Here is a 25,259-nt window from a genome sequence, read left to right on the forward strand (position 1 = left end):
GTCATTTATTTATGGGAGGGATTTATGGAAATTCATGGTCAGATGCGTAATAAATATATCTGTAATGGTTTATTTTTGACAATTTTTATGAAACAATACTTTTGATAAAATTAGAAATAATAGAGGAAAAAAGAGAATGAATGATTTTTTTAAAAGACCAAAAACCTTCCCCAGGCAAAAAAGCGCAACGTTTATTTATCCTTAGAATATATGTAAAAGCCTTGTGTTTTAGTAAGGATATGTTTAACAAGCTTTGATTTTTTTTTTTTCCTGTATTTTAAAATACTGACGAATGTGACTCTGAAATGTGACTCAGAGCCACAGATGGTTGAACTTCCGGCACAGCCCCTGTCTTCCCACCCAGCTGCCTGCACACCCCACTCTTCTGAGGATACAGACAAGTGTATTTGGACCAGGAAAAGTGCCAGTTTAAGGCATAGTTGGCTTTATCTATAAATTGGCTTATGCAAATCCGGTATAGATGACGAAGGAAACGCATAGCGTAAGTTTAAATGTCGAGGCTTTCTTACATACAAAATATTAAACTATAATTAATTAAGTCTCTCTAAATACCCAAACATCTCAGGAAAGCTGGCAAAATGTTTCCTTTTACCATCTCTATCCCAACTGATTTTCTTGTCCACAAGTTTTCCAAACTCAAGAGACCTTTCTGGCCTTGGTATTCCACTGTGACTGAAGTTAACAGGGTTTTCAGTACAAGAATCTAAAATCTTGGTCAAATATCACTTCACAATGGCAAGAGGCTTTCTGGCAATTGCTCTTTCTAGGCTAGGTCACTTTCCATGACACTGGTTTAAATGCAAGGGCTGCAGAAGACATTAGGGTCACCCTGAAAGTAAGTATCTTGTGTAGCTAGAGATCAGCAATCTCAGCTGTCACCAAGCCCCCTCTCTGCTTTTGGTTTTGCCCCACTGCCTGGTCCTAGGAACGCCACGTGTTTTAAGACACTCCAGTTGTTTTAGGTGCTGCTACGACTAATAAGATAAAATCTACACTTTACAAACTGAAAGCCCCTGGTCTTCCAATGCTCACTTTCTAGCTGCATGGCCTTTATCACCCATAGCAGAATCAAAGGATTGTATAGATTTCACAGTCTAGAGTCAGATACTGTAGCATATATTTTTTCAAAGGTGGAAAAAGTTATTGTGGGCAGTAGAGGGGTATTTTTCTGTTTTCTCTCTTCAATCTGTTTTTCCCTAAGTTACCTTCCTTTTTGCCTAAAAGCAGCATGAATGAAAGAAAATGACACAAAAGGCTCACGTGATTTCTCCTTATCTTGCTTATATACGTGTTGGATTACATTGCATTTCCTCAAGCAATCTCCAAATTATGATCTTTGAACTTACCAGGCTTTGATCCCTCAGGAACCGTCCCATTCCAAACCTGGTGTAAGAACTCGGGTCTGTTATCATTCATGTCAATAACATTGATGACAATGTCAATCGGGTTCTCCACTTGGTTTCCATTAATATCCACTGCATGTGCCCTCAACTGCAAGAGTAATTAGAAAACAAAACAATTTAACACATTTAGGTCTCGAGTGAGAAGATACAAGACAACATACCCATGCTACCAAAACAGCACAGATGGACCAAAAACCAAAGGCTATTCGTCCCATCAAAAAAAAAAAAGGAATTCCCTGGTGGTCCAGTGGTTAAGGCTCCGAGCTTTCACTGCCGAGGGCACGGGTTCGATCCCTGGTTGGGGAACTAAGGTCCCACAAGCAGCGTGGTATGGCCAAAGGGAAAAAAAAAAGCTATTTGTCCCATCAAAATTTAAGTTAGCCAAACTCTATATAATTAGGGGTGATGGAGCAGCAAAAGGTCGCCAGTTGCTATCTGCTAGGCACCCTGCTCAGAGCTCTATGGATTTTACTTCGTTTAATATATATACAAAAGAGTGAGGTAGAAACAAATCCACATTTGAAGGTAAGGAAATTGAGCTTCAGAAAAGCTAAGTAACTTTACTCTGTTTATTGACAGAGCCCCTGTCCAAAGCCAGTTCTGTCCAGCTCCCAAATCCTTTTGCTAAGTCCGTACAAGAGTCAGGGTAATTAAAAATGTGGTACTGGCCTAGAATAGTCATAGAGAACAAGAGAAAAGGCAAGAATCTAGAAAGAATTAAGTGTGTACAAGGAATTTTGACCCTTTTTTTATTGTAAAAGTCACTCACTCATAAATATTAAAAGTACATAAGACAGTTGTTCCTCTCCCAAGGTTGAGTTCTCAATATTATAGGTATTTTTCTAGAAATTTTATCTTTTTCTTCCTTTTTAAAAAAATTTTATTTATTTATTTATTTGTTTATTTATTTATTTATGGCTGTGTTGGGTCTTCGTTTCTCTGCGAGGGCTTTCTCTAGTTGCGGCAAGTGGGGACCACTCTTCATCGTGGTGCACGGGCCTCTCACTGTCGCGGCCTCTCGTTGCGGAGCACAGGCTCCAGACGCGCAGGCTCAGTAATTGCGGCTCATGGGCCTAGTTGCTCCGCGGCATGTGGGATCTTCCCCGACCAGGGCTTGAACCCGTGTCCTCTGCACTGGCAGGCAGATTCTCAACCACTGCACCACCAAGGAAGCCCTCTTTTTCTTCCTTTTTAAACAAATATAATCACTCAGCTACTCTTGGCAAAATATCTTCAAAATCTTTTCATCCGGAACATAGAAAACCATTTCAATCTTTTCAAAAGCTATGTACTGTTCCACTGAATTGTTTCTTTTAAAGAGAATGCTTCTATGATTTTCCTGTTAAGTACGATGCTGGCTGCTGGTTTCTGTCGGATATGCTTTATCAACCTAAAGAATCATCAACATATCCTTTTTTTATTTAGAGGTTAACACATGAAACAATGTAAATTTTATTACACTGGCCTTTTCAACACCTACAGAAAGAATCCTGTTTTCCCTTGACTTATTTAATACATTATATTACATTAAGAGATTCTTAATAATGAACTATCCTGGCCATTCTATAATTAATTCTATTTTGTTATGGATATTGCTCATTTATGTGCAAGTACTGAGAATCTGGAGATCAAGAATTTACCCCAAAATTGACCTGAAAATATTTATTTCCTGAGTTTTAACCACAGAAGTTCAGATAGCGAGAATTCGTACAGAAGAGATAATTTAGAATTTTTGATATTGATATTATTTGTATTCATAAATTAGAAACTAGTCTAATTAAGGACTGGTCTATTGTGTGCTGCCTTTATTAAGCTTTCCTATTAATGTGATGTTGTTTTTGTGAAAGGCTTGCAAGTTTTACTTCTTTCTTTATGTTTTAGAACAATATAAAAAGCATTAGAATTACATGTTCCTTAAGGATTTTAGAAGAATTGGTTGATAGAACAATCAAGGCCTTTGGGAGGAGGGAGTTGAGTGATACTCCGGATTTAAAACATTTTTAGTTTTTTTATATGCTTATTTGCCTGTTTATATCTAGGGGAGTCTTGCTCTACCACATATCAAAATTTTACTAATTTTCAAAACTTCAATAATCTTAAAAGTTTGTACAAGTGCAAAAATTCAACAAGTATATTAATGAGAAAAATAAGAGTCTAAAAACAAACACATGCATAGGTGGAGTAAGAAGTATGGAATGACATGCTAAATCAATGGGAATACCAATTCAATATATGGTGTTGGGATAACGGCACTGGCCGTAAAGGAAAAACAAAGTGGATCTATATCCCTTTCTTCTTTTACTCAACTAAACTCCACAGAGGTTGAACATTTAGAGGCAAAAATAAATAAATAAATAAAACAGATAAAATGGAGGAGATTAGCATCTTGGAGCAGGAAAACCCTTTATAAACATCTCTGGAAAGCCAGAATGCCTGATAAAATTAAAACAACAACAACAAACATCACCATGTAAAAACTATAAGTTATAGTAAGGTAAAAACTATAAACAAAGTTTAAAAACAAACAACAAAAGGGGAAATATGACAAATCATGTATTAACAACGCTAGTAGATAAAAGGTTCTTAAAAGTACAGAAAAAGATAAACAACCCCCTGCCCAAATTCAACATAAGACAGGAGTAAGGATATCACGATATTCAACATATGCAACTTAAAACGTCAAGATAATTCTTTTACCAATAGTACTGGCAATAAATAAATAATGCCTGGAATTGATAATGGAGTGGAAAGTATCTACTATATAGTGGGAAGGTAGTGCAACACAACTATTCTAGAGAACAATTTCACTATATTTATCAAAATAATTCTAATTTTAGGACATTTTTCCAAGGATAGAATGGGAAAATGTACAGAGAGATGTTCATTGTCACATTATTTATACAGTAGTTGTAAAATAAAATAGAAAGAACTAAATTACCCAAATATCTACCAGTAGGTAATTACTTAAAATTATGTTAGAGCAATCAAAAATGATGATATAAATAAACTGATTTACTGACATGGAAAGATGCTAAATCTTATGATTGCTAAGTGACAAAAGCTGGTTTCAGAGAATGATCCCAATTTCAAAACAATACATTTATGAATCTATGCACAGAGAAATATCTTACAGAATATCACCGAAGTAAGGGAAAAAAAAAAAAAAAAGAAAATGGTTAGTTTTATGTACTGGGATTTCAAATTCTTTTCACTTTCTTATTAATACTGTATTATTTGAAAAATTTCATTTCTGTATTATTTGAAAAGTTTTTACAATGTGCCAATATTCTTTTGTAAGAGAAAATGATACTTTCATTAAAAGTTTTAGTAATTCATATAGAAATTGGAGAAGTAATAAAGATCAATTTAGGTTTCTATATTAAATGCATGAAAAAATTGTTGAAATCCTGTCCAGAAAAATGTGCAAGCATGGCTAGAAAAAAATGAAAGAAAAATGCTTTCTGGAATTTAGACTTTAATATTAGGTAATTCTTGAGTTTTAAAATACTCATTACAATATTATTTTTAAATCAGTTTCAAACAAATACGTATATTAAAAAATATGAACATATAACTATATACAAAAGCTGTTATAACTTAATAGGAAAATGAATAAAATAGAAAAATAACACAAAAATTAGCATAAGAAATATAACTAGATAATATATCTAAGAAAAGATTGCTCAGACTGGCAGGTTGATGAAACCAAGTATTGGCAGGGTTATGTGGAAAAGGGAAATCTTAATTCCCAGTAGGCAGATCAAAATGGCACATCTTTCTGGAGTTACTATGACCAACAAATAACAAAATAAAAATGTGCTATCCATTTTCTACGACTCTAATGGTAATAATAATACCAGCAGGAGCAGATAAAATGACAAACATAAATGTATATTAATAAGAAACTGCTATTAAAATGATAGTTTATATATTCAATGAATACTATACAGCCATTAAAAATGTTGTGATCTTTATATAATTTATATGAAACAGTTTTGACCCCTTTCATGTAAATTTGTTCTTATAAATTCTTAGCCACGTATCTGAAGCCAAGTATCAGCATGTAAACAGTAATATGATTTTAAGCAATTTTAGTTTTTTCTTTGGCATTATTTGTTTTTTACCACGAGCATTCATCAATTTTATGAAAACAGTAAACTTATTAAAAATAAATTGAAAAGGCTACAAGTACATTTCTGGTGTTAGAATGCTCAGGATCAAAGCTTTAAGACTGATGTGAGAGGCAAATGTTAAACCCTGCACATATTTGGAAGAGAATTAATACAGAGGATTATCAGCTGGCTGAAATCTTACATGAAACCGGGCTATCAGCTCGCGATCCAGAGGCTTGGTCACCGACAGCTGACCTGAGATGGGGTTGATAATGAAGATACCAGTTGGAGGCTGGTCGGCTCCCGGCCCAGTTACGCTGTACCGTAGAGAGAGGTTTTTATCTCTATCGGACCTGATCTGAGGGTCAAGAAGACAATCACATTAAACAAGGGACTAAATAAGCTCATTACCAGAGACAGAGCATGCCACACCTCATGGTCTCTTCCAATTACAAACGTATACCATCTCTTCCCAGAAAACCCTTGAAGCTCTGCCTGTCCTGTTCCTTTTCCTTGCTTCTGGGTGACGGGCTTCAAAAAGAGATGTCACCTATCACCAGAAAGACTGGGGGCAATGTTAACATCTAAAAGAACACGCACTAGGAGCAGTGCAAAAGTCAAAATTAAGGAGCGTCAGTTTTTGAACAGAATCAAAGTCTCTCCTGGGAATCTGGAGGTTAGAATATTTAACCCAGTAACAGGTGTCCAATTTAATGAAGATAAAAATTGTTTACTTTTTGCATCAGTTAGGATAAGAAATAACTGTCTAACCATAGTGTGAAACAGCCTCCCATGGGAACTCTAAGATTATGGTTGAGCCTGGAAGTGAGATTCCTGCACTTGCATCGTGCTGATGTTTTTCACTGCAACCAAAGCTTCCCATGTTATTTTAAGGTGGCACCTAATACCCCAAATTCTTTATTAATAACAAAGCATGCAAGAAATGATTTTATAATATATTTCTATTACTCTCAAAAATTATACCCATTATAGGCTCACTGCCTTCTCCTCCAAATACAACAATTCCCGGAAAAATAAGTTTACAGATGAGTGGTCATAGGAACAGGCTATAAAAAGGGAGGAAGGAGAACAGTACAGAGAAAGGGCCAGTTGAGCAATACTGTTTGGAGGTGATGATATGAGATATTTGTGTATTAGGTAAATATCTTTAATCCAGTAACAGAATCCAGTTTTTGTTTTGTTTTGTTTTTTTAGCTAAGGCAAAATTCTTTTCTTTCCTCATTCTCCATTGAAGTAGAAACACAGAAAACACCTCGATTTGGGGGCTACGTCTTTCTTTGTTAAACTGAATTATAATGCACATTACCATAGACTATACGACACAAATAAATGACTTATTAAAAAATACAGCTTTCTGTATGTATCTATTGGAATGTTAAATTAACCCTATACAGAAACATTTACTTTCTACTAGATGGGAATACAATGACTTTGTCTTATTTTCTTTTTGTAATAAATGAAAGGTTGCTCATTTTACTAAACATGTAGAGATATTTGTCATTTTGTTCTCTGGGTCTGATGGTATGCATTTAGAGTAACTGGAGAAAAGTCTCACTCTTCAGCTCTGAAAGCCTATGTTTTTGCACAGCCCCAGGGGGTCTGTTAATGGTATCAGAGGTCATTTTTTATTTCTTTAAAAAAACTCTCAAACGCACTTGGTACTGGCATTTTTAGCAATGATTGCCCCTTTATTTTTTCTTTGGCCCAAAAGCTATTTGTAGAGGGCAAAGATCATCACGGGGAGTGCAGATTTCAGACAGGGAAACTAAGGTGTGTGGGAAAGGGTACGGTGTGGGTGTGAAGCATGTTGGAGCTGAGGCGTATGTATTCAGACACTGAACAAACTTTATCATCCATGAAATATAGGACCGACCCACAGAGTGTTCTATCTACAAATAATAAGAGGTAATGAAAAAATGGAGAAGAGACTGTTTACAACACTACAGACATTTCATCAATACAAAACAAAATATGTTTTAGTACATACATGTCGTAAACTCTACCTTGTGAAAAAAGAGACAAAAGCGCTTCTAACATACACTTGACACATGCCATGGAGATCAATGAAATTGTGCCACCCTACCCTGACAAGTTCTTGAGGAAAAGGCCCTCTGGAGTTTTCTGGCAAGTTGATTGGAGGGATAACCCAGTCTCTCTTCTGCCTTTGTAGGTAGCCATTGTGCTTATTAGTCAATTGTCTTGGGAATACTATTTCTTCAATTTCTCGTGATTCCTTTGCATTAAAATACAAGAAGACATTCCTGAGTACTAGGAAAACATTTTCTGAAAGTACATCAGTATCAATGGATACCTGTAAGCGTAGGAATCACAGTTTATTATGAACAAGAAAATAGGTCTGGAAGCCCTCTCCTCGTCCCCCTATTAAAATAATAGAAAACACCGTAAAATTGTGGGTGACAGTGTTCACTGAAAAATTGAATTCCAAACAATTTATTATGTGGCACAGCTGTGTAAACTATAAGCCATCTCAGATAGTAGTTAATATTGAGCAAAATTTAATAGTACCCTTTTATACATTTCTCATTAGTTTAAACCACAGTTCAGGTAATGTGCTACTGTGTATGTTAAATTTAGATCTTGATGTGCTAAAATATAATTTGGATTTCAAAAGAAGTTTAATACATACTGCTAAGGAACGTCTCAAATATTTATGACCCTATTAAATTCCACAGAATTAATGCTGTACTTATTCTAAACGTATGTCAGCCGTGATGGATGCTGTAGATGACCCACTTTGCACATGGGGTATTAATCTCTGCTGGGTGTCAACATTTTCTTCTGTTTCTCCCTATGTCTGTAGACATTTTAGCCATTAGCCCTTGCTGCTTCAATGCAAAGATCCAAGCTAGTTTGCTGGAACACAGCGAATCATCAACAACAACCAAAGCAACTTTTCACTCAGTTACCAGTTCCTTACTTTACAGTACCCAAATGACATGATTCCCCCTAACAGTTAATAGATTAACAAATTACATTTCACATAATGAAAGTCCAACACTGGTATAAGAGAAAAAATATCTTTTTCTCTAATATTTATTCATATTTGATTATGGCTGTGTATATCACATTTACAATTAAATACCAGAAAAGAATGTGTGTATTCTTATCTCTCACAGTACAATAAATATACAAAATGTAATAGTCATAGTTCATAAAATCATGGACTTGAGATTATATTAACTCAAAGAACTAGAATATTCAGAAACTAATAATGTTATCATAACTTTACTGAAGAAGTTAATGTTTCTATTTAAAATTCTTAAAATAGTGCCTTACACAAAATAAGTGCTCAATAAATACTGAACTGAATTGAACTTTACTCTGTTAGAAATGTATCTTATTTATTTTATCTTGGCTTATAGCAGCTTCCACCAGAGGGAGTATATTATTCCTAACAGTCATGTCGGTAGTATAAATAATTCATACTTCCCAATTTAATTATTAAGGGACAGGCAAAAACCCAATACTCCTTGACAGAAATGCTTTCCTTCTACTACTATAAATCTGTATTTCCCATCTAATAAATTTGGCTGGTGACATCTTACAAACAATTGTTTATTTTGTGGTTAAATTTAACACCTTGTAAAGCTTCTAAGAAATTTAAAACAAACAACTACTTCTAATTTAAATTAAGTTATAAATCTCAAAGTATAAACAAACCTTTCAAATACAGTTTAGGATTGCTGATAATACATTTTGTCTAAGCATCTTATAAGGTTAAAAACAGCAAAATACTATTGTAGCAAATGAAGTTGATACAAAGTCAAATATTGGCCACCCATTAATGTGATGCAAAGTATGTATTTAGTTCAAACTGTTCATTTCTGATCTGCAAACATAACTCCATCCAAAGCCATACTTGGATACTCTACCTTCACTGAATCCTCAGGTAAGGTTGGTTTGAGGCTCAATTTTACTGCCACTTGCCACTTTTCCTGAGTCTCTTTGTCTTGAGCATATATCAGGAACTTTGAGCGCTCAGAGGAGAGGGGAAAGCTTCTCACGGCATACACCATGCCATCTTCATCCACCTTAAAATCTGCTGGTTCGCTGCTTTCATACTGTACTTTTCTCTTCCCGTTGCAGTTGCTAAACTTCACTGCAAAAGATAATAAATACATAAGACTAATTATACCACAAAGGCAAAAACAACCATTCATCTAAAGCTATATCCTGATTAGGTTAAAAATAAAATGTAGCAACATGAAACACAAAAATTTTATTTTTACATTATTAAATTTTCAATAAAAATTTTTTTTAAAGTTACACGACTCCATTTACAGTTATTCCAAATATTAGCTTTGTTCCCCATGTTGTACAGGACGTCCCTATAGTCTATGTTACACCCAATAATTTGTAACTCCCACCCTCACCCCTGTATTGCCCCTCCCCCCCCCCACTGGTAACCACTAGTTTGTTCTCTATATCTGTGAGTCTGCTTTTTTTTTGTTTCATTCACTAGTTTGTGGTATTTCTTAGATTCCACATATAAGTGATATCATACAGTATTTGTCTTTCTCTGTCTGACTTATTTCACTTAGCATAGTCCCCTCCAAGTCCATCCATGTTGCTGCAAGTGGTAAAACTTCATTCTTTTTTATGGCTGAGTAGTATTCCATTGTGTGTGTGTGTGTGTGTGTGTGTGTGTGTGTGTGTGTGTGTGTGTATACACCACATCTTTAGCCATTCATCTGATGATGAACACTTAGGTTGTTGGGTTGTGAAAGAAAATGAATTAACATTTGTTGAATGCTAGGCACTGAACAAGACACTTAAGGTTATTTACTTTAACCTTAAGAATAACCACCCAAAGTAGGAATCATTTTATCTGTTCTACAGACGGGGAAGAAAATTCAGAAAGCCACCAATGCTCCATGCTGTTTGACTCTTAGTGGTTGTCTGCCCTACAAGAGCACAAAGGGATCTCACTCAACTTATGACTCAAGTCTTAAACCTTTAATAGACAATGAAAGTAAAGTAAAAGAGGCTTGATAGATGCTTGGGAAGAGAGTAATGCCACATTTAGATCTCTGAAAGTACCAAAGTAACTAGCATATTAAAAAGGAGTTCTTCATTTGGAGCATAGCTTGAATGTCCCACAGAGGGGAGGAGCTGAGCCCCTCACGGGCTAATGAGAGTGTGTGGCAAATGCGAAAAATTCACACTCCCTGTTACTGCCACTGACTTCGGCTAACTTGGTACTCAGCTTACCTATTTGGATTCAGGTGTTAGAAAGACGCAGGCTAGGAAAGATAGAGGCCTTTGAAAAAATGTATTAGCAAAGAAGGAAAAAATGTGCGTTTTCCTACAAAGGGTCACTGCACATCCTATGAATGAGAAGTGGGTGATCCCAGAGAGTCTAACATCGGAGAAAACATGTGGGAGGAAACTGCATGATGGTCAGTTACTTAAAATTGTTTCGCTTTTCTAGTACCCCTGCCCCCATTGGTTTAATATTTCTGTTATTAAATTGTTCTGGGTTTTTTAAACAACTGGTAATTTTCATTGTTTTAATATTAAAATAAGCAGCATTTGGGGCATTACTCAGTTTTAAAGAAAGGTCTTGTATTACATAATTCCCTTTGTACATTCAACCAGTGGAATCAATACCTCAACTCAAGGTCCATTGCCAACTGAAAAAGTTCTCCTTAGTGAAGTATCAATCCTGACTTCATCCTGTGGTTGTGATTTAATGCACAAAATATGCCTGGTTCACATGCTTAATCAATAATTACCAGGTTTTACTGTTTTCAAGTCATGCAAATTAAAAAGCTTATTAATTTCAATGAGTGTTATGGACTGAATTCTGTTCCCCAAAATTCACAGGCTGAAGCCCTAATTCCCAGTACCTTGGAATATAAGTATATTTGGAGACACGGTTTTTAAAAAGGTAATTAAGGTAAATGAGCTCATATGGCTGGGCCCTCATCCAATATGACTGGTGTCTTATAAGAAGAGGAAATTTGGACATAGATGCACATGTACATAGAGGAAAGACCGTTGTACGGACAGAGGAAAAGATGGCCATCTGCAAGCCAAAGAGAAAGGTCTCAAGAAAACCCAAACCTGCTGGCCCCTTGATCTCAGACTTCCAGCCTCCAGAACCGTGTGAAAATAAATTTCTGTCATTTAAACCACTCACTCTGTAGTCTAATAAATGGATAATACACGAATTCCATTTGTTTACCATTGGTCAGTGTTTATTGTGTGTTGTTTTGTTCACTTATGACTTAGATGCACCATGAATATTTTCTCAAAATTGACCAGATTCACTTCTGCCCTAGCACCAAGCGCTGAAACTTACTTAGGAGAAAGTTTTTACAGAAACATAGAAATTAATAGGAAAAAGTGGAAAACCGCTATGTTATAGAATCTTAGTTACAGCACTAATACATATTTATAATTTATAATATATTTATTTACCATTTATGGACTTTCAAAACGGTTTTCAGGAGGACTATGGCAAAATATGTTTACCAAAAAACCTGGTTAAAAATAAAAAGGAGAGTGGACAGAAGCCACTTGAAAGGGAGAAAGAGATATTCAAGGGACATGGTAAAATTAAGATTAGATTTAAATTTTAACTTTGAAGATGAGGAAGGCAAACATCATAGTTATATGACTTGTGAGGAGAAATATATAGTTCACTGGAACCAAGCTGTTTCTGTTATTAACACATTTTCCTAATGGATAGTAGGTAAAGAATTCTGAGTAATATAATAAGATTTTCAACCTTTATTTTCCAAAATATGAAGAAGTTTGATCATTTTTTAATACATAGGTTTTTAAGAAAAGGTGATGATACATTTATTTTAAATTAAAATGCATCCTTAGCAGTGAAACTATTCTGTATGATACTGTGACGGCAGATACATGACAGTATGCGTTTGTCAAAACTCATGGACTGAGCAACACAAAGGGTGAATCCTAAAGTAAAATTAAGGACTTTACAGTAATGTATCATTATTGGTTGTAACAAATGTGCCACATTAATGCAAGACGTTAATAATAGGGAAAACTATGGGGTGGGGTGGATATGGAACTCTTCACTTGGTGCTCAATTGTTCTGTAAACTTAGAATTGTTCTAAAAAATAAAGTCTATTAATAATTTTAAAAATACTTCCTTTAGGGGAACTAGCTATATTATTAGATATTTAAAAGGAGTACATAGTTGTCAATATCCTGTCTCTCCCAAACATGAGTTCCAGTGAATTGCCCCAACGTGGTATTAGCTGGAGCTGGATAATATAACTGACTCAATAACTTTACATAAACACCCTATGTATGGAGATATTGAGTGTAGTTTCATGAAAGTCATAATATTTTATCAGAAATGTAATAAAGTTGAAATTCTGTTATTTTAAAAACAATCGAACTCAACTTGAAATATTATTTTCTGACAATCTTCTTTACATTAAAGCATTAATTTTGCTTAAGTGCTCAAGTAACTTAGAGTAGAAACTGCAGAATTTCAAAACATAGGAGAAAAGGAAATAAGTTGCCTTAGACAACTGAGAAAACAAACTTGATCCACTGGATCATTCAAATTTAAAACAACTCTACACACAATTAAATGTTTGTGCCTAAAAACATCATTATATTAAACAAGAAATTTATTATTAGAGCCATTGCATTGTTTACATATAATATGTAGTTACTGTGTTCTAGCCTACATAAAACTTTGTTAACATGATTAATATGAAATTAAACACCAGTGAAATAATTATTTTAAAGTACTTTTGACTCTTAAAGCAATACCTCAAATTAATGTTGACCATAAAACCATAATATCCTTATAAAATATTAACGGCAAACCACGGATCTTATATATTAAATGTATTAGCAGTTAATAGCACTACATAAACCACAGAAATGAAAATGTGCAAATACACACATACAGTTTATAATTTTTGCCTAAGTAAAACATCACCCATATTTAGAAACAATTATGAGAGAACACTGTAAAAGAGTTTTGTGCCTAAGTATCCCTTTGACTTTTTTATTGTATTTTTTTCCCACATTAATTGCTATTTCTGAAGGCATATTGGGAAAACAGAAATAGTTTCACAGTGTTAACAGACGTTCTCCTTCTATGGGGACAGGGCAATATTTATTAAGGAGCTAGCTATCTATTAGTGAACAAGTGATAGGGAGGAAGGTAGAGAAGAACTGTCTCAACGTTAAGGATTTCATGGTGTTTTTACTTACAGATTCCAATGGAGAAAGGTTACCAAGTGCAGGTTTGCTCATAAATCTGCTTAGATATTCTTTGCTTACTCTAGGCCCTTTCTGAGTTTCAATTTGAGGAACAATTTTTCCTAGAACCATTTAGGGTCCACCAATCCTTTTCACACATGCACAGTAGGATACACTAGAGACAGTTTGGAAATTTCCATATGGACCTTGGTGGAAAAAGTCATTACATTTTCTTTATAGCATATAATTATGATAAGAAAAATGAAATATAGAGTTTTGGGAAACATACTGACTATTAAATACACATAAAACTTCCATACAAAAAATTTTTTTTAAATCTTTAATAAGGAATTTGAGCTTATTTGCATGAAATGCCTTTTTAATAGCAAGTTTTATGACAGAGACATCAAATGCTTGATAATTACCACCAAGGCAAACTTTATTCACAGAAGTCGGTGGTAGCTAATGGGTAGCACAGAGTTCATCACTTTTTCTCCAATTGACAGAAAGTTCTTTCTTGTCATGAACCATGAGGGATACACTGATTAAATTTCCTGGTCCTTCTTTTCCTTAATTGACAAATACAATGCTGAAATTCCTTGTGGAAATGTAAAAGTTTTCATATTTTTTCATCTTAAGTATTTTAAAATAATGATAAAACTTGACTTCAAGCATATATAGGTATTGCTCTAACAGTCAATAATTTTTCCTTAGGATTTAAAATGTAACACCAACTAAATATCACAAATGAATCATTTTTATCCTTTTTCCAAAGTTGAACTTTGCTTCAAATCCATAAGCTCGGTGAGTATGTGTAATATTTACACGGCCTTTGCGATTTTCAATTAAGTTCATTCAGATGCTCCAAAATGTCAGTTAAGAAGGCTATTTTTTTTCAAGCGAATAACTCTCCTTTAACAAATCTGCAGTGAACAACACTCAAACACACTCACAATCCATTTTTCTATTAGCTAATAAACTCTTGCAAAAAAAAGTGTCCTTTGGACAGCTTGTGCACTTTGGTATATATCAGCAAATATGGTTTTCTAATCCCTGATCTTTGCATAAAGCTGTTGCCATTTATTTTCATAATATCAATTTATGTGGTTTTAAGATTTATGAGCAAACCTTTATATACAAGAGTTTCTAGGTGAGTAAAAACTAACATAGAATCACGGGGCTCTCAGATTAAACTCCTGATGTTTACATCTTCATACCGTTTATAGCCATTCTACCTTCATGCCATTAGGGCCAGAGCAACAGCCTCATGTAATATTTGCTTAAAATCTTGCTTTAAAGTGTTCATTTGGGTCTTTGAATATATGATGTACAAAAGTTTGTCTTCCTTTTTTTTCAAAATGAATAATGCTCTTCAAGGATTCTAACGACTGCTATTAACCAACATATTTATTAATTCCTTAAAGTCATCAACATGCAGTGATCACTCTTTTGATCAAATAATCTTTTTGATTCGTGCTGTCACTATGATGTGTGACATGCCAACAGTACCTCTCCTGAGTGTATTATTCAAAAGTGGCTCCTTTCCTATTTCTTCTACTTCCTTGGTTTCCAGTATAGCATTGACGATACGTATATAGGCTGGTAAAATAAGAAATTCTGCCTTTGTGTGAGGCATTTTGGCCTAAGGCATTAAGTGTAAAATCCCATAAATGGCTTTTAGAGCTTGATCATGTAGTGCTATACTCAATCTCATAAAGGAATTTCTTTACTTTCTGCTTAAGAGAATCCAAAATTTCTTCTGCCTAAATTGGTTGTTTTGGGGTACAGTGACCACAAAATTAGTCCTGCATGTAGCTTCACTGGCTCACTTTTGCATCAAATAAAACCTTTAGACCAAGTGTGAGAATAATTATAAGGGCGCATGAATTCCAATTTGAGGGAAAACATTTGAAGGGGTTTTTGTAACTGAAGTCTTTCCATTTTCCACTGGGTTGGGAAAGTAAACATACTTTAAAATGAAATCTAAAGACAAAAGAGACTGCAGGCATGTATAGCTTCAGAAAATCTATCTGTAAATAATATATAATATACATATAATATATAAATAGTAAACTATAAGTAATATTGTCCTATAATATACTAATGAATATTATAAATATTACAACTATAAAATAAATATATTTCAGGTCTTCTGCATTGTTAAAACATTTAAAAATAAGGTATATGAAAAGCTTGGAAAATTAAACATACTGTAATCTAAATTGGAATACTGAATATTAATTTTCATTTAATTTAAGAATTGACAGTCTTAAAAATGTACAAAATATAATCATTATTTACAGTTCTGGATAATCAAAAAATATTTTGAAAACAATCCACTTCTGCAACTTACAGTCCTGTTTAGTAATTTAGTAAATTTTATGTCCAGAAAAACCAATCAATTTAATTCTAAGGAATTTGTTTCCAAAAACCTATATAAATTTAACATAATAGAGACATTTTAATTTTAAAAAACACACAAAAATTAACTATTGGTTTCCATCGAGAAAAGATTTTGACTGTTAACTTTAAAATCCAACAGGAGTAAAGGAAAAAAAGCAAAAGAAGAAAATGGAAAAAAGAAAAAGAAGGAAGGAAGAAGAGATAAACAACTGAGAAATCTAAAAAGTTAATAATTCTCTGGTACCTGACAAAAACATAAAAAGATAAAATTTATATATACCTTCTCTTTTAGAATTAAATGGAGAAAAGTATGAGCAAAAGATGCAAGTAAATTAAATTGAAAGAATAATAAAAGTAACATTTGCATAAAATTTTCACTTAGGATAAACACACTGCTATAAAAACAAAGATCAGGTGACTGGGGGACTTCAGTGGGAAAGGGGACACTTTGGTGCTCACTCCATGTGCGGCGAGTACTTGGTCAATGAAAAGATCTGGGGAGATGCTATGTGGAGACTTGGGTCTATGCAAGTCTTAGCAAAAGAGAAAAATAATAAAAATAATAAAAACTTTCAGGAAGTTTTTACAGAAAGCCATGAAAGGGCATTCAAATGTAATTTTCACTATTGTGAGTTAATTTACTGACCTGTTTTATAATAAAAATGCCTTCACATTTTTAACACTATAAAAAAGTTCAACCATGAGTATCCACAGCACACTTATATCCCATTCTTGGCAATCTGGTTGGGAAACACTGATCTATTTTGTCATACTGCTGAAATATTAACGCTTCAGTTGGCATTGCAAATGATGACCAATAATTTCAGTTTTTCTCCTCTTTCTAAACATTCAGAAAGATGACACTTCTCATCTCCTTGGCCTGCAGCATGACCATGTGGCTTACTTTGGCCAGTAAAATCTGGGGATTGAAGTCATACATATCGCTTCCCAGCAGCAGCATTTAAAAGTTGATACCCTCTACAGCCAGACAAAACTATAATTCAGAAAGATACATGTACCCCTATGTTCACAGCAGCACTATTCACAATAACCAAGACACGGAAACAACCTAAATGTCCATCGAGAGAGTAATGGATAAAGAAGATGTGGTACCTATATGCAATGGAATACTACTCAGCCATAAAAAAGAATGAAATAATGCCATTTGCAGCAGCATGGATGCAACTAGAGATTATCATACTAAGTGAAGTAAGTCAAAAAGAGAAAGACAAATACCTTACGATATCACTTACATGTGGAATCTAAAATATGACACAAATGAACTTCTTTACAAAACTCGCAGACATAGAGAACAGACTTGTGATTGCCAGGGGCAGCAGGGCGGGGGGTGTTGGGAAGGGATGGGCTGGGAGTCTGGGGTTAGTAGATGCATAGAGAATGGATGGACAACAAGGTCCTACTGTATAGCACAGGAAACTATATTGAATGTTCTGGGATAAACCATAATGGAAAAGAATATAAAAAAGAATATATATATATAGATAGATATAGATATAGATATAGATAGATATAGACACCTGAGTCACTTTGCTGAACAGCAGAAATTAAAAAAAAAAAAAAAGTTGATGCCCTCTTTCCCTGCAGTGGCAATTAAGAAAGGACACGTCAGGGCTTCCCTGGTGGCGCAGTGGTTGAGAATCTGCCTGCTAATGCAGGGGACACGGGTTCGAGCCCTGGTCTGGGAAGATCCCACATGCCGCGGAGCAACTAGGCCCGTGAGCCACAATTACTGAGCCTGCGTGTCTGGAGCCTGTGCTCCGCAATAAGAGAGGCCACGATAGTGAGAGGCCTGCGCACCGCGATGAAGAGTGGCCCCCGCTTGCCACAACTAGAGAAAGCCCTCGCACAGAAACGAAGACCCAACACAGTCAAAAACAAACAAACAAACAAACAAATAAATAAAAATGTTAAAAAAAAAAAAAAAGAAAGGACATGTTAAACGCAGATTATAACAGGATCGAACCCCCAGGGGTGAGTGAGCCCAGCCATAGAGAACTGCCCTGGAGGGTCTCCTGCTTCCACCGAGGACTTCTTTGCAGGAAGGGGAAATTGGCATTTTTAATGTTAAGCACAGAAGAATGGGGGTAATTGTTACTGCAGCACATCCTAGCCTATCATGATAAGGTCTCAACTTGAGTGACCTAAATCCCTCTCACTGCAGCAGAATTAGGATGAAGTGTCTATGAAATGCAATAAATCAGAATCAAACTTATTGTAGATCAAATTAATACAACTAAAATATTTCTTATTACTAAAAGCCTTGGTATTTCCCCACCAAAAGCAAGAGGTTTTATTATAATGTTCTCTAAAATGTTATAAAATCTAGAGAAGCTGTTATTTCATTTTCTTTCCAGGGCAAGTCATGTAGTATTTAATTAACATCTATATACAAGTTGCCACAAATAAAAGAAAGGAATAAAGAGCTATGATATTCTTCGTGAAATTGAAGAAAATCAAAACAAGCAGTAGGGATGATAATGATTATGACATTCAAAATATGAAATTTAGATTTTCAATTGTCCAATAATGCTATGCATACAATTTCATATATTAAACCTTTGGAAAAGCAGTAAGATTATTACATTCTCCCTTATATGCAATTCTAGTAACTCAAAAAATTTAAGCTGTTCTTCTGTTCTTCACTTCATTGATATTCTTCCTCCAGGCATCTCTGTTTCATGAAATTCAATGAAAACCCTTTCTTTTGACAGAATCCAGCTAAAAATATATAAAATGATCCGTGTTCAGGCAGAATTACTCTTTTTTTTTTTTCTGCAGAATGTGCCCATTAACAAATTACATTGAAATATCACTACCTCTAATTAAATTACTCTGACAGAACACAGGTTGTGTGGAAGCTCTTTTTCCCAAATGTATGATTATTAGTTTCTGAAATCTGATGCAATTTAGTTAGCTTCGTGTTTCAGGCTACTTATGTCAACAAAGAAGGATCCTAATTCCTAAGTTTTGTGACAGGTTTTTGTTAATTTTTAAAGAAAATAGAGTTCTCCTAATAAACTTTGCTGAAAAGAGAAATTCTTGCTGATTGGAGTTTTCAAGTACACCACTAGAAAGGAAAAAACAAAACTAAACTAATCTTGTGTTTAAATCAATTTCAACAATGTGGCTTAAAAATGTGCCACAGAGACCAGAAAGAGGGAATGTCTCCCCAGAATGCCCAACTTGCTAAGACATGGGTATACCAAGGAACAAAAGGATGTTGTACATTTTATAAAATTTGAATAAAAGAAAGAGGTACATAGAACATAATGTTCATTAAGCAACTCAGTCCTACAGTATGACATGATATCACATGAATGGAAATTAAAGTCCATTGAACTATTAAACTATTAAATCCCAAATTATTTGCTGATAGGAAAGTTACAAAACAGAAAGGATAAGATTTTCATCCTAAACACTTAAAACAATTTAAGAAATATTTATTCCTTTACTCGATTTTAGAGAAAAATATCCTTGTCATATATGAAGAAATGACAATGTACTGATATATAAAACAGCTCTTGAAAATCTGCCATAATACATAACTCATAATTTAAAAGCTTAATTCCCAATTATTACTGCCAAATTCCCCCAAAAGAAATACTGGCTCACTAGTTACCGGAAAGAACTTTGCAAAGAGCAAAGTTGGACTTCCTACAGAAAACAAACTAAAAATTTAACAAAAGCAACACCAAAACCCACAATATTACACGCGTTATTTCTAAAGGCTGTCTACATTTTTCTGAACATGAGCAACATGATGTGTATTAAGTATTTAATATATGTCGGATTCCATAAAAATGTCATCAATGTTACTATGTCTTTCACAGAGCCAATGAAGTTGCTCAAAGTAATTATACGAAGTCCCTAAGTTGCCAATGAAATTTAAGTAGTAAAAGCAATGAACAAATTCTCATATAAATTCAATTAATGGGTTGTTAGTTGGTAAACATCACCGTATAACCTGGGGAAAAACATGGCCTCCATCTTTTTATTGTCTCAGTAGACCAGTTTCCAACTTTTTGAAGAATTATTGTATAAACCCTAGAAAGCTGCTCTAGTAGCATGAAAGTATTCTTCCAACAACCTAACCAGACAGTATTTCTTAGTACTTACTCTGATCTGCGGATAGTCACAAGAAAAACAAGGGTAAGTAATCTATGACATTTAATAAAAAAAATGGGCTATGATTTTAATGCATCAATATAATAGTAGTAAAGGGCTATTTCAAGATTATTTGGTTTTACGCAAATGCATAAATACTTGAGTAATACTCTTTTATATGTCAATTACTTCTTTATATTTAGAAATTATATTTCATGCTTATTAAATTTTTATTATAATGCCCAGAATTGCAGTCATTTCAAAATGCAGTCATCGGTTTAAAAGAACCAACCAAACAAAAAAAAAAAAACAAAAAATCCTCTTCAGAAGTGTTCCCCTCCCTTCTATCACAGCCTGAAATGAACATCTACTTCTGTGAACACACCAACTCAGCAATCCAAATTGCTGGGCAAAAATCTGCTGCTTCAACTGACAATAATAAGCCTTCTACTCATTAATGGATTGACATTCCCTCTTGGAGAAATGATTACACTTCTATTTCACCATTCTCCTTAATTATATCAAAGTGCATGGGATGAATGGTCACACACTGTAATATTATGGCCATCTCATGTATGCTCCACACTGTGATTTATCTGAAAACATCTTAGGTGTATGAGTGCTCTGCCCAGGGACATTATTCTTACCCCTGCTTTTCCAAATGACACTATGGCACTTAGTCCAGCTCTTAGGTATACTTATGAAGGGTCAGGGTATCTCTAAGTTTTACAGAGATAAAGATTTTGCATGTTTGATTTACCCCATGAACACACAGGCACGTATTAAAGGATTTTCACTACATTAACCAAGAGGATGTCAAGGCAAGTATCCTGTGTACACACTATTTACTCCCAACTTAACCAATTCTCAGTCTGCATGTGTTAGCTACAATAAATTGAGTTAGGTTAAAACAATATCCTTATCCCGTCCTGATAAGTAGACGCATTAAGCAGACCAGTTGGAATTGCATCTTTTTGCCTAAAAGCCCCAGCAATATTTTAGGATAATATACTAAAAGCCCTATTTTAAAAAAAGTAACTTAGACATTTGACTTCCAGAGTCATTAAAATGAATTAAAACAACAGACGTAAATAATTGAGACAAAGACAGAAAAACACACACCTAAACAGGAATGATGAAAGATCTATTAAATGTGAATTTTTCATCTTAAAAAATCCCATTTTTAAAAAAAGAGGGATATAAAAACCAAGAACAAATAGAAATGCAAGGTATGAAGGAGACTTCTGGATAGCATGGCATGGCACAGTCGGGTCATGTTTTCGATGGACCACCTTGCTCCAAACAGGCAGCAATGATGAAGTATAAAGAGTTTTTTAAAAGAGAGAGACAAAACCTAGCCACACTCAAAAACAAAATAAACATCTCTGTGGGCCAGAAATGAACTTAATGTAAATTGCCACCTGGAAAGGAATCAGGTAGGGACAACTGGAAGTTCAGCTTCTGCTGGGTTAAGGGGCTTGAAGGTCAGAAGACGTAGGGCACAGCATCTAGGGTGCCATTTGACGCCAGGGAATGGGGTTGGGGCTGGGCTCAGGGTGGTTTTGTGCAAGGAAAGAATGAGAGATGAAAACAAAAATTCCACAATCCCAAATCATCAAACAGTCTAATACTAAGGACAGTCAACAAAATCAACAATCAGAACCTAACACACTCCAAATGAATTTAATTTCATGGAACATTCCTCTGGTTCGCTCTATCCCACTGGCCACTCCTTCTCCAATTCTGTAAGATGGCTCAAGCTTCAGCCCGGGATCTTCACTTCTTTCCATTCTCACCCTAGGTGATTTCAACCAGCCCCAAGGTTTTAAAAACCACCTACACAAAGATGATTGTTGAGAAAGTATGTATAAACCTTGACTGTTCCCTCGAGATCTAGACTCCTATATCCAATTGCCTACTTGCCACCTCCATTTGGACATCGAATAGACAACTCAAACTGAACAGGTTCCAAAGCCAACTCTTGATTCACTTCTGCCCCCAGTCCCTCAACAAACGCCATGGTGAACAGTTTCACCCTTCACCCAAATGCTCTGACTGAAAGACTAGGAGTTGAGCTTGACGCCTGTCTTATTCCAAAAGGAATCTATTTGAAAGTTCTGTCAGCTCTACTTTCAAAATATATCCCCAATATGGCCATTTCTCATCACCCCCACGGCACCAGCCATTATCTGGGTTGAATTACAGCTGGATCCTCCAACTCGCCTATCACTCCCACTCTCTGTGACACCTAGAGTGGCCTTTTAAAAACATAAATTAAATCATGCTCAAAGGCTTCCTATCACACCACATAGAACAAAATCCTTAACAAAAGCCCTCGGCCCTGCAACCTCTTCCTCCTTTCTTCTTGGAGCTCACTGGGCAGTCACAGTCACGTAGGCGGTCTGGTGATTGCTCCAACAAGCCACGCTGATTCCTGCCCCAGGCCCTTTTCCATATATTTGAAATATTACACAACGCAGGAGACAGGAGAGGAAAGAATAAGAGAGGAAGCAAGAAAACTTGGACAACAGGCAGGCAGGAGATGGATTAATTAACTGATAATTAGTCAATTAACTGATTAATCAATTGCCCAGGTAAAAGACCACTAGGTTAATTTTAGTCTTTTTAGCCTTTATAGATAAGGTTACCTTTCCTAAATTTTTCCAACTTGCTTCCTTTCTTTTTTTTTCCATGTCACTGATGGCAATACATGATTAGAGTTGACTTTTTCCAACCAAACCAGATGATGAATAAAAGGAACGCAGGACCCTCTTTTTATTTATCACCTGGGTTGACTAGGGATGAGTAATAGGAATCACAGAACACATAGGGGAGGCGCACAGCATATCATGCATCTTAATAAGAGCTAAGCAAATAGAGAGGCAGCAAACAAAAGTGTTTTGATGTTTGCAGCCTACTCATTGGTCTAATGAGCAAAACGTGTAGCCATGGCTGGGATGCCACAGACCACCCGAAGTCTGTGCTCTACTGTACTACACGACCTCTCAAACAATGGTGGTTTGAAAACGCGCAGGAGGAATGAACAAATTCCAACCAGCTCCTCAACAGTGAAGAATATGGCAAACAACAACAGTCTAGTGCTGAGCTAGTGTTCATTCACGTATGCATGAAGTCTCCTCAAAATTGGGGACCACTAAGAATGAGCATAAAGCAACTTGTGGGTTTCAGCATCTTAACCACCAACTATAACCTGCTTCAATGAGAAGGTGGATAGGATGACTTTTTTTTTTAACTCTTTTTTTAAATTGAAGTATAGTTGATTTACAATGTTGTGTTCATTTCTGCTGTACAGCAAAATGACTCAGTTATACATATATATACACATTCTTTTTTATATTCCTTGGATGACTCGATATAAAGAAACAAAAGACAAAGGTGGGGATTTCACCCTCTTCCCCAGATCCAACAGTACTAGTTAATAACATCACATGAACTTATTTTGAATGTATGTGTGAATCCATCTATCTGTCTACTTAGTGCTGTACTCTGAATGAGTAGTAACTACAGAGTAGGTGGTCAACTTACAGAGTAACTCAGCAATGTACAGAGTAAGTAGTCAACTAATACTCTCACTACTACTGTTTCCAGGTCCAGAGTTCAGAGTTTAGAATGTTTGTGATATGTCTCATTTAAATATCACCTACAATGATATAAATACTTTCATGTACTTATTTTTTCTTATTCTTTCTTTAGTTGCCCACCTTTATACACAGGGAAACAGAAGGTCACAAAGTGTAAGTTCCCTCATCACACTGAGAGTGTGGCCACTGCTGCCTGAAATTCTTTGGGGGCATCCTAAGAAGCACCCATTACATCTCAGGACGAAGGCTGATTTCCATTTCTCCCCGAACGGCCCACTCTCAATGAAAATTAACCCAATGATTCCTTGTCTGCCATTTAAGATGAATACTGAAATGAAGATAACAAGGTCCCTAATCTCTAGGAGTTTAAAATCAGGAGGAAAGGGCTTCAATAACTAACAGCAAAGTAGAACAATATATAACAAGATGGGCTAAACCAAAGCTTTTGACAATTACAACCGAAGGGAGAGAGGGGATCACTGAAGATGTAGTGAAATGGCAGCCGACTTTTGATCTGAGCAGAGAAGGATGAACAGGACTCCGGCAGGCTGCGTGGGGACAGGTGAGAGGTGGTGGCTTCAGCATGATCGAGGCATGGCAGTCTGGCAGTGATGGTGCCTTCACAGAGGCATCAGTGGTTATGGAAAGAGTGGTGTCTGGATCAGGTCAACTGCTCCTCGCTCAATGCCTTTGTTGAGGATGAGTATCTGTAAAGGATCTTTTTCTAGGGCAAATTTGTTTGGCAACGAGTTTTGGGGACATATTATCTTTGTGGGGGAGGGAGTTTTATGGGCTAAAGGCTCTTACTGAGAGAAGCAGTCTCCAGGTAGACTGAAATCCATTCAGCTAAAAGAAGAAATGTCAACAGAGGTACAAACGAACAATCTAATCACTGATGCACATGAAACTGGTTCGTAGAATTCAGGGGCAGTGCGTGTGTATACCATGCCTATGTGACAGTAGGATTCAGTGTTAAAATTGAAATGCCATTCTAGTTTTTAAAAAAGGCTTAGCATTTCCCCTTTTCCGGAGCCCATGGGTGACCTCTTAGCATGAGGAAGACCATGAGTGGCATTTTTTAAACGTGGGAATTATTCAAAAATACACAATATAATATGCAAGATGTGATTATAAAGAAATAGGATTGATTCCGCAAGTCACACAGAAAAATCAGACTCATTATATAACAAGCACGCCTTGAATAAATTATAGTCCAAACAACAGGGGCACTAAATATGCACTTTAATTTGGAGTACAGTACAGAAGTAACTTCAGTTTCTAATCAGATGAATTATTCATAAAGCTAAAAGATACGAAAAAGGAAAAAAAAAACCCACTGCTTGTATAAAGGCCA

General features: G+C 35.4%; 1 protein-coding gene across 1 annotated transcript in view; it reads right to left on the minus strand.

Moving 5' to 3' along the window:
• CDH2 (cadherin 2) overlaps positions 1–25,259 on the minus strand; it is a 213,923-nt gene that overhangs the window by 52,401 nt on the left and 136,263 nt on the right. The window contains exons 3-6 of the mRNA XM_036874118.1: positions 9,451–9,677; positions 7,641–7,790; positions 5,739–5,894; positions 1,368–1,512 (exon numbers count right to left, since the gene is read on the minus strand). Of these exons, the coding sequence (XP_036730013.1) occupies positions 1,368–1,512; positions 5,739–5,894; positions 7,641–7,790; positions 9,451–9,677 (678 nt within the window). The remainder of the gene's footprint in view (positions 1–1,367; positions 1,513–5,738; positions 5,895–7,640; positions 7,791–9,450; positions 9,678–25,259) is intronic.

Source organism: Balaenoptera musculus, chromosome 14 (assembly GCF_009873245.2).
Source record: "Balaenoptera musculus isolate JJ_BM4_2016_0621 chromosome 14, mBalMus1.pri.v3, whole genome shotgun sequence".
In the NCBI taxonomy this organism is placed as follows: domain Eukaryota; kingdom Metazoa; phylum Chordata; class Mammalia; order Artiodactyla; family Balaenopteridae; genus Balaenoptera; species Balaenoptera musculus.